Source organism: Acanthochromis polyacanthus, chromosome 20 (assembly GCF_021347895.1).
Source record: "Acanthochromis polyacanthus isolate Apoly-LR-REF ecotype Palm Island chromosome 20, KAUST_Apoly_ChrSc, whole genome shotgun sequence".
NCBI lineage: Eukaryota > Metazoa > Chordata > Actinopteri > Pomacentridae > Acanthochromis > Acanthochromis polyacanthus.
In genome coordinates, this window is record NC_067132.1 from 2,232,609 (window position 1) to 2,244,997 (window position 12,389).

General features: G+C 41.0%; 1 protein-coding gene and 1 long non-coding RNA gene across 2 annotated transcripts; both read right to left on the bottom strand.

The window, feature by feature from the left end:
- Positions 1-311: 311 nt before the first annotated feature.
- On the bottom strand, positions 312-4,558 carry LOC127531262 (uncharacterized). The gene is made up of 3 exons (XR_007938211.1): positions 3,342-4,558; positions 3,145-3,256; positions 312-3,061 (listed from the first exon to the last, which is right to left on the bottom strand). It is a non-coding gene; the product is annotated as an uncharacterized LOC127531262 (long non-coding RNA).
- A 1,684-nt stretch (positions 4,559-6,242) lies between these two features.
- LOC127531241 (E3 SUMO-protein ligase ZBED1-like) lies at positions 6,243-11,447 on the bottom strand. Its single transcript, XM_051940027.1, has 4 exons — positions 8,044-11,447; positions 7,737-7,889; positions 7,305-7,557; positions 6,243-7,219 (listed from the first exon to the last, which is right to left on the bottom strand). The coding sequence occupies exons 1-4, from the start codon at positions 9,009-9,011 to the stop codon at positions 6,827-6,829; spliced, it is 1,767 nt and encodes a 588-aa protein (XP_051795987.1). The 5' UTR covers positions 9,012-11,447; the 3' UTR covers positions 6,243-6,826.
- Positions 11,448-12,389: the final 942 nt, after the last annotated feature.

Genomic DNA, 12,389 nt, shown 5'->3' on the forward strand with positions numbered 1-12,389 from the left:
ACATGCTCTCATGTTCTCTGCCTTTCCAACCCAGTCTCACGGGGATTCGTGAAACTGTCACGTAAGTTTTAGTTTCGGTTTCGTGCGCACCAACACGATTTCATCATGTTTTTCGTGCCGCTCACCACGAAATGTTTTTCGCTGTGGTAATCACATCTGAAAGTGGTTTATACCGGCGGATTCATGACGATCTAAGCTGTCCATCGGCGTATACTGCTTGTGTGATTGCGTTTGCGGCCGCCGGCCGCCGGACATTCTTGAAATTCCTATGCAAATTGGTAAGTGTACCACCGGCTTATGGTTAGGTTATGGTTATGGTTATGGTTAGGGTTATGTTTAGGGACGATGTCATGCAAAATATAGCGTTGGATTCGCCGCGGTTTTACATTAAAAATATAATATACACATTCTTTTGAAATACGTTCTGAGTGGCACGAAAAGTCCGCCGTTTAAAATACATTGGTGTGCATTCCGTGGTGAGCGGCACGAAAAACATGACGAAATCGTGTTGGTGCGCACGAAGCCGAAACAAAAATTTACGTGACAGTTTCACGAATCCTCGTGAGATCGGGCTGGCCTTTCATGCTGCTGGTATTGTGAATTTCTCTTTGGAGATTAATAAAGTATCTATCTATCTATCTAAGTAAGGGCGGAGAAGTGGCAGCAATCTTCCACTGAAACTTACTTGTCAGCCTGAGACCAAAACTTACTAAAATTCATTTAATAAATAAATAATAATGCCTTTAATTTCTAATGCATTTTAGAGTAACACTGTGGTTTTAAATAAATGTGTAATATATATATATAAAAGCAGTCTTAATTAGACAAGCCATAAGTACATGGCAGAACCACGCCCATGCATGATACTCTGTATCAATTTTGATCATCCTACGTATATCCCTTCCTACTTGATCTGCTGACCTCTAACTCCACAACTGAGCAGGGGACCTTAGACTGATCTTCAGTGCCAAGTTTGATTATCCTGACTTCAGCACTTGCAGAGATATCTGACCGGACATACCCACCCGCATACATACTTACCCAGACAGATACCGAAGCGAATGCAGTAACCCCGCTGACGTACGTCAGGCGTGGTTAACAATCAAATTTAAAAATCGGAATGAGTTAAAAGCAATTAAAACAGGACCACAAATAATCATTTAAATGAATACTTTCATGGTGTAGTCTGTATTTTGGATAACAGAAAGTAATTAGAGAGCCTGACATTTTGTTTATGTGTGAGGCATATCCTAAAACCCCCTCCAGTAAGATGTTTTGGGTTGATTTAAGTACAGAAGAACAATCAGATTGGTGACATGGTAACAACCAAGAGATTTACTTTATTTATCTCTATTTCAAAGAGGCATTATTCACCTTTTTGTCAGTGTTTAAACTGTCAGAGCAGCCTTTAGAACAAGCTCACAGTTTTGTTTTGTTTTTTTACAGTCTTTAAAGAGGAGGTAGGTAGCCTGCTGGTGATAAAAGCATGCATTACATTTTCAATGTTCACCGGAGTGAGAAATGGCCTCAACTCTGCCATATTTCTAGGATGAGAGAAAGCAATTTTGGATACAATTCTGAAGGGGTGTTCAGACTTAAGGTTATAGAGTAGACTATTAATGCTGACCATATACCAAATTTTGATTTCTCGTGATTTTATTTTCAAATCTCATCAATATTTTTCTTATGGCTGACAAAAGCAACATAAACAAATGACAAACAAGACGAGGACATCAATGGCAACACTGTAATGTTAAAAATAGTTCATACCCCTTTTTGACAAAAGACAGCTTTTGTCTTCTTTTGTCAGTACTTTATGCTGAATGTGCATAATGGAAACTTAGCAGTAAGACACTGGACCTAACAACAACTCAGTAATCCTTCAGTACATTAAAGCTCGTTACTGCGAGTGTTTTCAAATCTATCTCATGGTCAAAACTGCTGAATGCAGCTTAACTGCAGGTTCTTAAATGACTTTGAAGTGGCACCAGTCTTGTCTGAGCTGTAGCTGGAACACATGAAGAGTTCATTTGCAAAAACAGGGAAAACTATTTTTTTTATTGTTTACTTGAGATAATAATAATAATAACACTAATAATTTATTTATCTCTATTTTGTCATGCATTTTTCGACTGAGTCAAATCCACTCAACTTCAGTTTGATTGATATTATCTCAAGTAAACAATAAAAAAAAGTTTTCTGAAAATTTACCAAAACGGAGTTATCTGTTTTTGCAAATGAACTCTGGAATATAGAGTGTGACATTTAGCCTACACTGAAGTGTTGCACATTCTCATCCTTTTAACAGAACATGGCTGGACAGCAGCAGGATGGTTCCTCAACTTCCACTGCACAGACTGACACAGTGAGATGGATGTTCAGGAAACACCAGAGCTTCATTCTGTGGAATTCATGTGCAACTGTATAATTTAATGTCCTCTATGTATTCCCAGTTATCAGTAAAACAGATTTACAAACTGCATTTGCTGAGAAAAATCCAAAAAACAGATTAGGAGGGCAGATCTGGACTTTGAGATAACAGAAGTTAGAGGTGGTGATGGTCACAGGTGAATTATGTTAACTACTGGAACATGAACTGAACTATCTCTTTTATTTGTAGGGAATAAAGAAGAGCAAATGAAATGTGTATCATGTCTTTATTTGCTGTGGTGGTGATGATGGTGACTTAAACTCTAAAGTGATTATTGCATACGGTGTCTCTGACTGCTCTGCTGTCCTGGATAGCTGCAGGTGGATGGGCTCATCATCTGGGTCTTCAGTTTTTAGGGCAGGGTGTTTCTCTCCTCTAATAGTGGTAATATTATGAAGAACAACACATGCCACAGTAATATCACAGGCCCTCTCAGGGGTCACCCTGAGGAGACGTAGGCTCTGGAAACGGGCTTTCAGCAGGCCTATGGTCATCTCCACCCGGGCTCTGGTCCTGCAGTGAGTCCGGTTGACGTTCTGTTGGGGGCCTGGTTCAGGGTCAGGGTATGAGGTCATCAGCCTGGGTTGTTATGGTAACTCCTGTCACCCAGCAGAAGGCCATCAAACTCTCCTGTAATGTATAGTGGATACATCAGAGCATATTAAAGGAAAGAGACAAGAGAATTCTCTTGTGAAAATCTTTAGGCTGCTGACCACGCTGCAGTCTGTTGCTCAGGTTAGACTCTCCATAAATCCTGGAGTCATGAACAGACCCAGACCACGTGGCCTCCACATTAGAAATGATGTATGCAGCATCACATTTGATCTGGACAGTGCAGAGAATGACAGATGTTGAACTATGATGCAGTCTTTAACATTTAGAAACAGTAGTCAGTCTACCTGTAGCCTACCTGCACATTTATGCTGTGAATGGACTTCCTGTTCATGATGTGAGGGAGCTGTGATGGGGATGTGTGTGCATCTATGCAGCCAATCACACTGGGAAATCCTAAAAGAAATTAAAATGACTAATCCCAGTCTGAGGCTGCAGCACAATGTCATTAACAGAATATGATTTAAAATGAATTTAAAAGATCTCTACATCATTCACCTGCAATCCCATGGATCCTCCTTGATGCTTTGACAGGTTTATGTCCAGGAAAAACCACAATGACGAGTAAAAGTCGTTTCAGAGCCAGGAAATCTTTTCTGACTGTCCTGCATACAGTTGTCTTACTCTGCATCTCTGACATCATATAAAAACTTCCACTTGCAAAGAACCACAGCGCAACACACAAAATATCTGCTGGATGTGAGAGCATGACTGCGGCTGGTAATGTAAATGTAAGGACGGATTAGGTTGTTTATGTAGATTATGGACTTGAAACGATTACGAAACGGTACCGCTCAAACCGATAATTGTCCGGAAATGCGAGAACATTTATGCTCGGTCTGATAACAATCTACCGACGAATATTTAACTATCTGTGCAGTAACGCTGCTCCTTTATCCACTGGATCGTTAATAAAACCTGTTCTACGCCAAAACTCGCTCGCTTACTGACTGAATGAATGAGGAAATGAAACAGCGTGTGTGGCTGAAAGTGGGTGGAGACGGAGAGAAACTCGAGGTTTTCTCAGATAAACCTGCTGGCGAGCAGGTTAGAGTCATAGAGTCTGTTACTGCGGTAACTGACTGAGAGTTGAAGTTACCCCTCTTTGTGAAACAGGCTAGAGTTACCCCGCATTCCCTGGTTAGAGTTACCTTGCTTCGTGAAACAGAAAACTCTGAGTTTCCCTCATTTCAGGGTTAACAAACTCAGAGTTTTCCCTAAACCTGCTTCGTAAAATAGGCCCCTGATCTAGGTAGGTCCCACTCTGCAACCCACAGGACCTACAGAATTCACTGCCACCATCCCGGTGCCACAGGACATCCCCAGAGGTCCTGAGTCCATGAACCACTGGGTCAGAGGAGTGTTAGCAGCACAGTATTAGGCAGGTGGTCGTGATGTTATGTCTGATTGGTGTACATGCAAATACTCTGTGGTAATCTAGAAGAGGCAGCATTTTGTCTTACCGCACACATATACACACAAATTTCGCAGGCCAAAAATTTTGGCAATTTTTGTTGAAATAACCTCAAATTTTTTACAAAATATAGACAAACACATCAAGATTTTAGATTTAATGTTTTATTTTTGTTCTGTTTTCAGGTTGAGCAATGCCGTTCACTCCCAAAGAGAAATAATTTTGTGTCTTGGATTATGCTGATGTTGATGATGTTCTACCAGATCCTTTAGCCCAGCATAAGCAGCCTTCCTCTTTAAATTTTTTGGTACCAAGTCCAAATCTGTTTGCCAGTTGGTGAAGTTTTTCCAAAGTTTGTATTGAAGGCACGCTGCACAGTCGTGACTGTGTGTGAGCATATTCCAAGACGCAAAATGATTTCTCTTTGGGAGTGAACGGCATGGTTCAACCTGAAAACAGAACAAAAATAAAACATCAAATATAAAATTGTGATCTGTCTCTATGCATTCTGTGAAAATTTGAGGTTATTTCAACAAGAATTGCCAAAATTATTGGAGTGCGAAATTTGACATCATTTCGCACTCCAATAATTTTGGCAATTCTTGTTGAAATAACCTCAAATTTTTTGGGATACCCTGTATACACAGACACACACACACGCACACGCACACACACACACACACACACACACACACACACACACACACACACACGTGGAAATACCTATATGCAGATTCACATGCACAGTCACATTCACAGTCATTGAGTGTATGGCAGACAGTGGTGGGGGCTCGGTCCCAGCTCTTTGTTTGATGCCTGTATGGCTGTGGCTCCTTTTAATGAGCTCCAATAGCAGTCCAGAAGGATTCTAATTAATCTGCACACACAAAAGGCCTGTCTCATTCTGTCTTTTGCCCCCCCCCACCCCCGTTTCTGTTGACCTCTCTCTCTTTCCTCACCCCTCTCCTACCTCCATGTACTCAATCTCCAGCTTTTGAGAAGCTTTCTTTTTTCCTTCCTTTCACCCTTCTATCCCCAATCTTAGGTCGATATAAAACCAAGGCATGTATGTGACAGGAGGTGAAGGCCATAAGAGGAAAATGGTTGATTTAATTGCACCAAAGATGGCTATTATTACGATTGCAATAGCTATTTATAACAACAGCAGCAGCAGTCAGGAGTCATCCAAGGCTCCCCCACTGCCCCACTGCCACCCACCATCACCCACTCTTAAGTGCCCAATGTTCAGCTAGCAAAGGTCATGCCACTGTTGTCACCAGTCCACAAATAAAGACACTAATGAAAGGTTTGACGTTCTTTCTATGGCCCAGTAGCTTGATAAAGATTCCTCCTTTTACTGAAAAATCCCATTTCTCTTTCCTCCTTATTAGCCTAGCATTGGGCTTTGAGCTACGGTCTTGAATAATGATGAAGCTGACATGGACAAATAGGAGATTCATTTATGTTCAAACAATAGCCTAATTTATGAAGTAAAGTTTTGAGGATAACACACACAGTGTAAACATCAGAGGACCAGAACAGTTTTCATGTGTTAAAGGAGCATATATACATATATGTATATATATATATATATATATATATATATACTAGTGCTGTCAGGCGACTAAAAAAATTAATCTAATTAATTACAGGATTTGTAATTAATTAATCTAATTAATCGCATTTTAATCTCATATCTGCTAAAGGTCCCCAAATAAAGAATTTGAATTCTAGGACATTACAAAATTGTAGTGCATGACTAATCAACTGAATACACCAAGAAGAGAAGATTTGAATTCCAAATTTTTATTGGTTAAGTGTGCTTCATAAATCAAATTCAAAAGAAAAAAAGGTCTCAAAAATCACCTCACCTGTTTTCAGTTCATCTCATACTATCCATACAACCAACCTCAGCTTGTGGAAGTTTAGATTCAACTTTTTGCAAAAATCAATCATTTTGTCGATGTTAACATATGGGGACCAATAATATTTAAAAATTGTTCTGAAGTGTCAAGTTTCAAAACATTGCCCTTCATTTTTCTCAAGAACATTGTTTTTAAAAATAATCTAAACTTCATGGTTTACAGTTAATTGATTTTTTGAACAAAATTGAATCTAAACTTCCACAAGCTGAGGTAGGGTGTATGGATGGTATGAGAGGAACTGATAACAGGTGAGGTGATTTTTTTAGACAAAATAACAAACTGACAAACAGGTAATTCAGGAGAAGTTAGAAGTTAACAAAAATCAAAAGCTACAATCTGGGGCATAACAACTCAAACCCAAAAGAGAAACTGCGGTAGAGTATCAACTCCTCAAATCAAAACTCCACCCCAAGCTAACATTACAGGATCTGACAACAGACAACTCTATGTCTCCTTGAGCCAGTTGCTCAGACAAACAAGCTTGTTCACATTGTCTGAGTGTAAGGCTGCCCTCTTCTTTTGTATGATGTTACCTGCGAGTGAAAAGAGTCTCTCACATGGTACAGACGTGGCCGGAGTAGCCAGGTATTTGCGTGCAAGAGAGGACAGCTGTCCATAAGCTCCTGCGTGAGCTGCCCACCACTCCAGTGGACACTCATGCATTCTAATGCACTGCTCAGCTTTGTAGCGGGCTAGAGGCCCCTGCTCCTCGTCCGAGTCAGAGTCTGAAGACAGCAGGAGGAGGCTCTTCTTTGCTGCTGGCTCATCCTCTGTGGGTTGAGGGGTAGCAGGTCCCACTTCTGATTCCTGCAGCATCTCCTCAATCCAGGTCCACACCTTAAAAGAGGGAAAATGAATTTATTGTGTTGACTTTCTAACCAAAGCACTCGCAAAACACTGGTCTTCTCAGTTATACACATACCTCATCCCTCTCATTCCTGTGTATGCTCTTCAAGTCCTTGAATCGCGGGTCGAGGGCTGTAGCCACTTTTAGCCATCTGTTGTTGATGTTGGCCATGCGTGTGTCTATGTCCTTTGAAAAGGTGGTCTTGAACTTTATCATGTAGCCCGGATCCTCATCAGTGGGATCCATGACCCGGTTGAGATGGCAGAGTGCGGGGAGCACCACTGAACATGAAACATAGCTCTCACCTCCAAGCAGCTCGGTCACATATCTGCAGTGGAACAAGAATATGACAATAATGAACTCACATCATTACTGACGTGTGTGTTTGTGTGTGAGAGTGAATGAGAGAAAGTGGTGTGTGTGTGTGTGTGTGTGTGTGTGTGTGTGTGTGTGTGTGTGTGTGTGTGTGTGTGTGTGTGTGTGAACAAGTGAGAGAGAGGGACATACTTGCAGGGCTCCAGAACGGCCTCCAGCTTCTGTAGTTTGTCACACTCTAGGTTGGTCAGTGTGGCCAGTTTGTGCTTCTGTGTCGCCAAAGTGGCATTCACAGCCTCGTGGTTCCTCAGGTACCGTGAGATCATCGAGAGTGTTGAATTCCATCTTTCAATAATAAAACAAAAACTGCATTAGTCCCGCAGGGGGGACTGTACATACAGTAGTTGCACTGAACCAAACATAAACACCCACACACACACATCAGGAGAAAGAAAACTATCCAGAACCAATTACCCCAATAAATAGTAAACAGTCTCACCTTGTGGATACGTCCTGAACCAGGGGCTCTCTGGCTTGTCCGAGGGCAGTCTGCTGCTGATGCAGTTCTTCTGTACTGGCAGGGCTATGCCTGAAGTGCCCGACTATTTTGCGGCACTTTGCCAGGGCGGTGCCAAAGCTGTTGTCCTCAAGGCAGGCTGTGATGGTTCTTTGCAGCATATGTGCAGCACATGGGATGTGATCGAAAGGCAGCTGACGTGCTGCTGCAACCATGTTTCTTGCACTATCGGTTCCTATCGTTGTCACTTTATTTTCTATCTCCCATTCCTTTGTTACAGCATCAAACTGCTCGGCACATGCATCGGCATAATGGCGGGTCACAGTTTTGCTCACAGTTAATGCAAAAGACTTTAGTTTCCACCCTCTATCGATTAGGTGTGCGGTGACTCCCAGGTAGTTGTGATTGCTTATTGATGTCCAGTGATCGCCTGTTAGGGCGACATAGGACGCCTCTGCCAACAACTTCTCTTTTGCAGTCCTCTCATCACTGTACAATTGGTGAATTCTTTTCATCACCGTAGTTCTCGACGGTAGCTGGAAATTCGGGTCAGATGACGCTATCTGAAACGCCTCCTTTAGGCCCTCATCTTCCACAATTGAAATTGGCCTGCAATCAGCAGCAACCCACTTTGCGATTGAGTTTGTCAGTTTTTCTGTCGTGGCTTTGCTCATTCGTTTTCCTAACTCAGCAAGCGTGGGTTGGCGGAGTGAGCTCACGGTAGCGTTAGCATCACTAGCAGCAACTTTAACAGTGGAACTTGCCCGGACATGTTTAGCGTTTAAATGATAAGTCAGGCTGGAGCTGCTTCGGTGATACGAAAATTCCTTTTTACACAAGCTACAAATCACTGCGTTCTTGTTAACAGTCCCGTCTTTGTTTTTTCTATAAATAAACTTGCCGTTCAAAGGGCCAAGTAGACTCTCCTCGCTTTCCTGTGTCCCATCCATGTTTGTTGTCACTGCTTTGAACTAGTGGCGGAGGGAGGAAGTGATGTACCACTGCAGCCTACGGTCACTCACTGGGCCAAATTTAATATGCTTGCGCATTGACATGCCACCCATAATTAACCGAGTTAATGTTTTTAACGCGTTAATTTGCAGCATAATTAATTAATCTAATTAATGCGTTAAACTGACAGCCCTAATATATACATATATATATATATATATATATATACATGTATATATATAACGAATTGTTCACAGACACAAGACTAATTACCCGCAGCATCAATAGCAGTTCTATGAGTTTGTACGTAGGTAAAGCACTGTTGTGACATCAACATACAAACAAGACAGTTTAGTTGGTACAAATGTGGGATGTTTTCAGGGGATAGCAGCATCCTCAAGATACCTCTCGGGGAGAAAATGAATATCTGACCAAAATTGTTGTCAAAAAGCAGTCAATATATTTCATACTAAATGAAAGGGAACATAGAAAGGCTAAAAACTTGACTAAATATCATCAAAATAAAAGAACAATAAAACAATAACAAAAAATGTGTCCCATAGTCAGGACAGACTAATTAATTGCTGTCACCAGTATGTTGCAAATTGGAGGAATCAAAATAAATAAATCTTTTTAGCAACTTAAATCAAAATTCGAAATACCTCCAAATTCAGATCTTGGTTGGCACACACAGATTAGCACTTACAGAGCGTGTGAGTGGAATCAATAATATAAAACTGAAATAATTTCCCTCAAACATCTCCCCAGGTCCAGTGGGTATTCTCTCCTGTCCAGTTCAATCTCTTCACTGCTGCTGCCATCAAGTCCAGCAGGGTCACCTGGTAACATACAAAAGTCTTGCCTTGGCAATGTTAAGTGAATAATGAGTGCTGGCATATGAAGACCTTTTAAATTAGCTGACTGTAATATTATGTAGCACAACGTGAACATTTGATGTCAGTTCAATATTCAGAACACACCTACACCAGGATCTAAAGTAGTATTTGATTAAAAAAAGTGCACAAAGGAGATTCCATTGTGACTTCACTGAAAGCTCATACGTCCTTATATCAAAACAGTTTTTTTTTAAGAAATCACATTAACTCACAAGCACAGTATTCACTTCCTTGCTGTAAATTTGATGAGAAAAGTGGCACCATTAAAACATCTCTAATAATGACATGACTCCTGGAAGAAAGACAAATAACACAAGTCCAAAACATTTTTACATTCCTATAACAGTATGAGTGAACTAACACAGTAAAGTTGCAGCTGGACAGATAAAAAATTAGATGAAACTCACTTTTTTGCATTCATAAATCTGAGGGGAGCTGCAGATTCGGACAGCAGTTTGCTGTAGGGTCTGAGGTCTGGTTCTCTCTGGAAACCAGTAGATTGCTCACTCCGCAATGCCACAGTGAAGGGGAGCTGGTGCCTAAGTGAAGGAGTTTGCCAGTCGTCTATGCTCCAACCCTCGTCTAGTTAAGGAAAGAATGGAGTTGTGGGTATAAGCAGCTAAAATGAGCTTCCTCTCTGGGCTTTAGAAATAGGGTGAACATCTCGGACATCCAGAGTTAGGTCAGAGTAGCGCTGCTGCTCCTTTGAGTTGAAATGAGCCAGCTGAGGCAGTTTGGACATCTGATTTGGATACCTCCTGGAGATGGAGGGATTACATATCTCATGTGGAGCATGGTGTTAGGAAGCGGGACATCTGGAATGACCGGCTTAATCTGTTAACCACAAAATGACCATTGTTAAGTAGAAAATGATGGATTGATATAAAAGAAATATGTATTCTATCCACTTTAAGGTGCTGACATGTACTGTTGGTTTAAGTTTACTGTCTGTTAGCAGTTGTTAGAGTACACTTGACCTACCATGTGTAACTACTGGGCACCAGATACGGTTTTTATTCCTTTACCTAATCTCAAATTCAATTACGGCACCTAAACTAACCTTAGTCTTAAACCTTTTTCATCCCTAACTTTAAATTAATCCTAATAAAACTATGGTTTCAAAGGAACCATAGAGGATTTTAGTATTAAAGACCAGTTGAATCTCCCTTCCAGGATTTTAGTCTTGTATGCGCGTGTGCGCGCGCACACACGCACGCACGCACGCACGCACGCACGCACGCACTTTGTAGAGTTTGCAGTGGTAGACCAGATGTGTTAATGCAGGCAGTAACAGGCAACTGATTACCTGCCTCCTGCTGTTGGCAGCCTGCAGAGATGCCATAGGATGCCATTGACTGAAGTGGATACACTGGGCTGCTTTCATATTGGGTTGTAGGGGTGCACCTGTTTTATTGGATACATGACAAGGCTTTATCTGTAACAAGCATTTATTTCTCTCATTAGGGAAATCAGTGTCAGTAGAATAATGTGTGGCAGCTCAGATTCTTGTAAAAAAAAAAAAAGAAAGAAAGAAACATATGCACCTGTTCTGTAATAGAGGTTTATCCTAATGGCCGCATTGCCATTGCTATTAATGCAAAAGTCAGTGAGGGAGTCAGCTGTAACTGTAAACTGGATGTATAAAAACATTCTGGGTCAACAGTCTGTATCAGGATTTAAGTTTTTTATCAATGAAAGCATCACAATTTTTCCCCTCCTTGCTGACAAGGTGGTGCCCATGAAAGCAGATAATTATGGGTTTATGTGATATATTTGCAGAAGAATGTTTTGATTACACCTTCTCAAAGACCAAAAAATTATATATCAAAAGAGGCCAGGAAAGTGTCCGTTCAAACACTAAGGCATGATCAAATTCCAATATTCTCTATTTATTCCACGTTAAAACACAGGAAGGCTTTCCATAAACTTGTATATATATCTATACTCACTACAAAACTGTAGAGATTAAGATAAGATAAGATAATTCTTTATTGAGCCCCAGAGGGGAAATTCAGGTATTGCAGCAGCCAGAGGTGGGTAGTAACAAGTTACATTTACTCCGTTACATTTACTTAAGTAACTTTTTGAAAAAAAAAAAGTACTTCTGAAAGTAGTTTTTCTCTGCCATACTTTTTACTTTTACTGGAGTAGATTTATGATGAAGAAACGCTACTCTTACTCCTTTACACCGGGCTATACTCCACTCGTTCCTTTTTATTTACCACATTAGATATGTTATATTTTGCCAGAAAGACGCCCTCAGTGGATCTACCACATGACTGTGTTTCACCAATCAGACGACGCAACAATAATCACGCGACTCCGTTTCACCAGACGTAGCCCTGCTGTCACATTAGCAGCGTAGCGCCACAACTCTTCACACGCAGCAGACAGGGAATGAAAAAACAGAGGCATTTTCGAAAAATTTGATCTTGCTTCCAAGTCCAATCATTAGCATAGCATTAGCATGGATATCTCTGT

Excerpts from the sequence above, each read along its gene's own strand:
- LOC127531241 (XM_051940027.1), bottom strand. The coding sequence starts at position 9,011 with ATGGATGGGACACAGGAAAGCGAGGAGAGTCTACTTGGCCCTTTGAAC. Across the intron at positions 7,558-7,736 it reads GCCGTTCTGGAGCCCTGCAA|ATATGTGACCGAGCTGCTTG; the intron begins GTATGTCCCTCT and ends GTTCCACTGCAG. Across the intron at positions 7,220-7,304 it reads ACAGGAATGAGAGGGATGAG|GTGTGGACCTGGATTGAGGA; the intron begins GTATGTGTATAA and ends CCCTCTTTTAAG.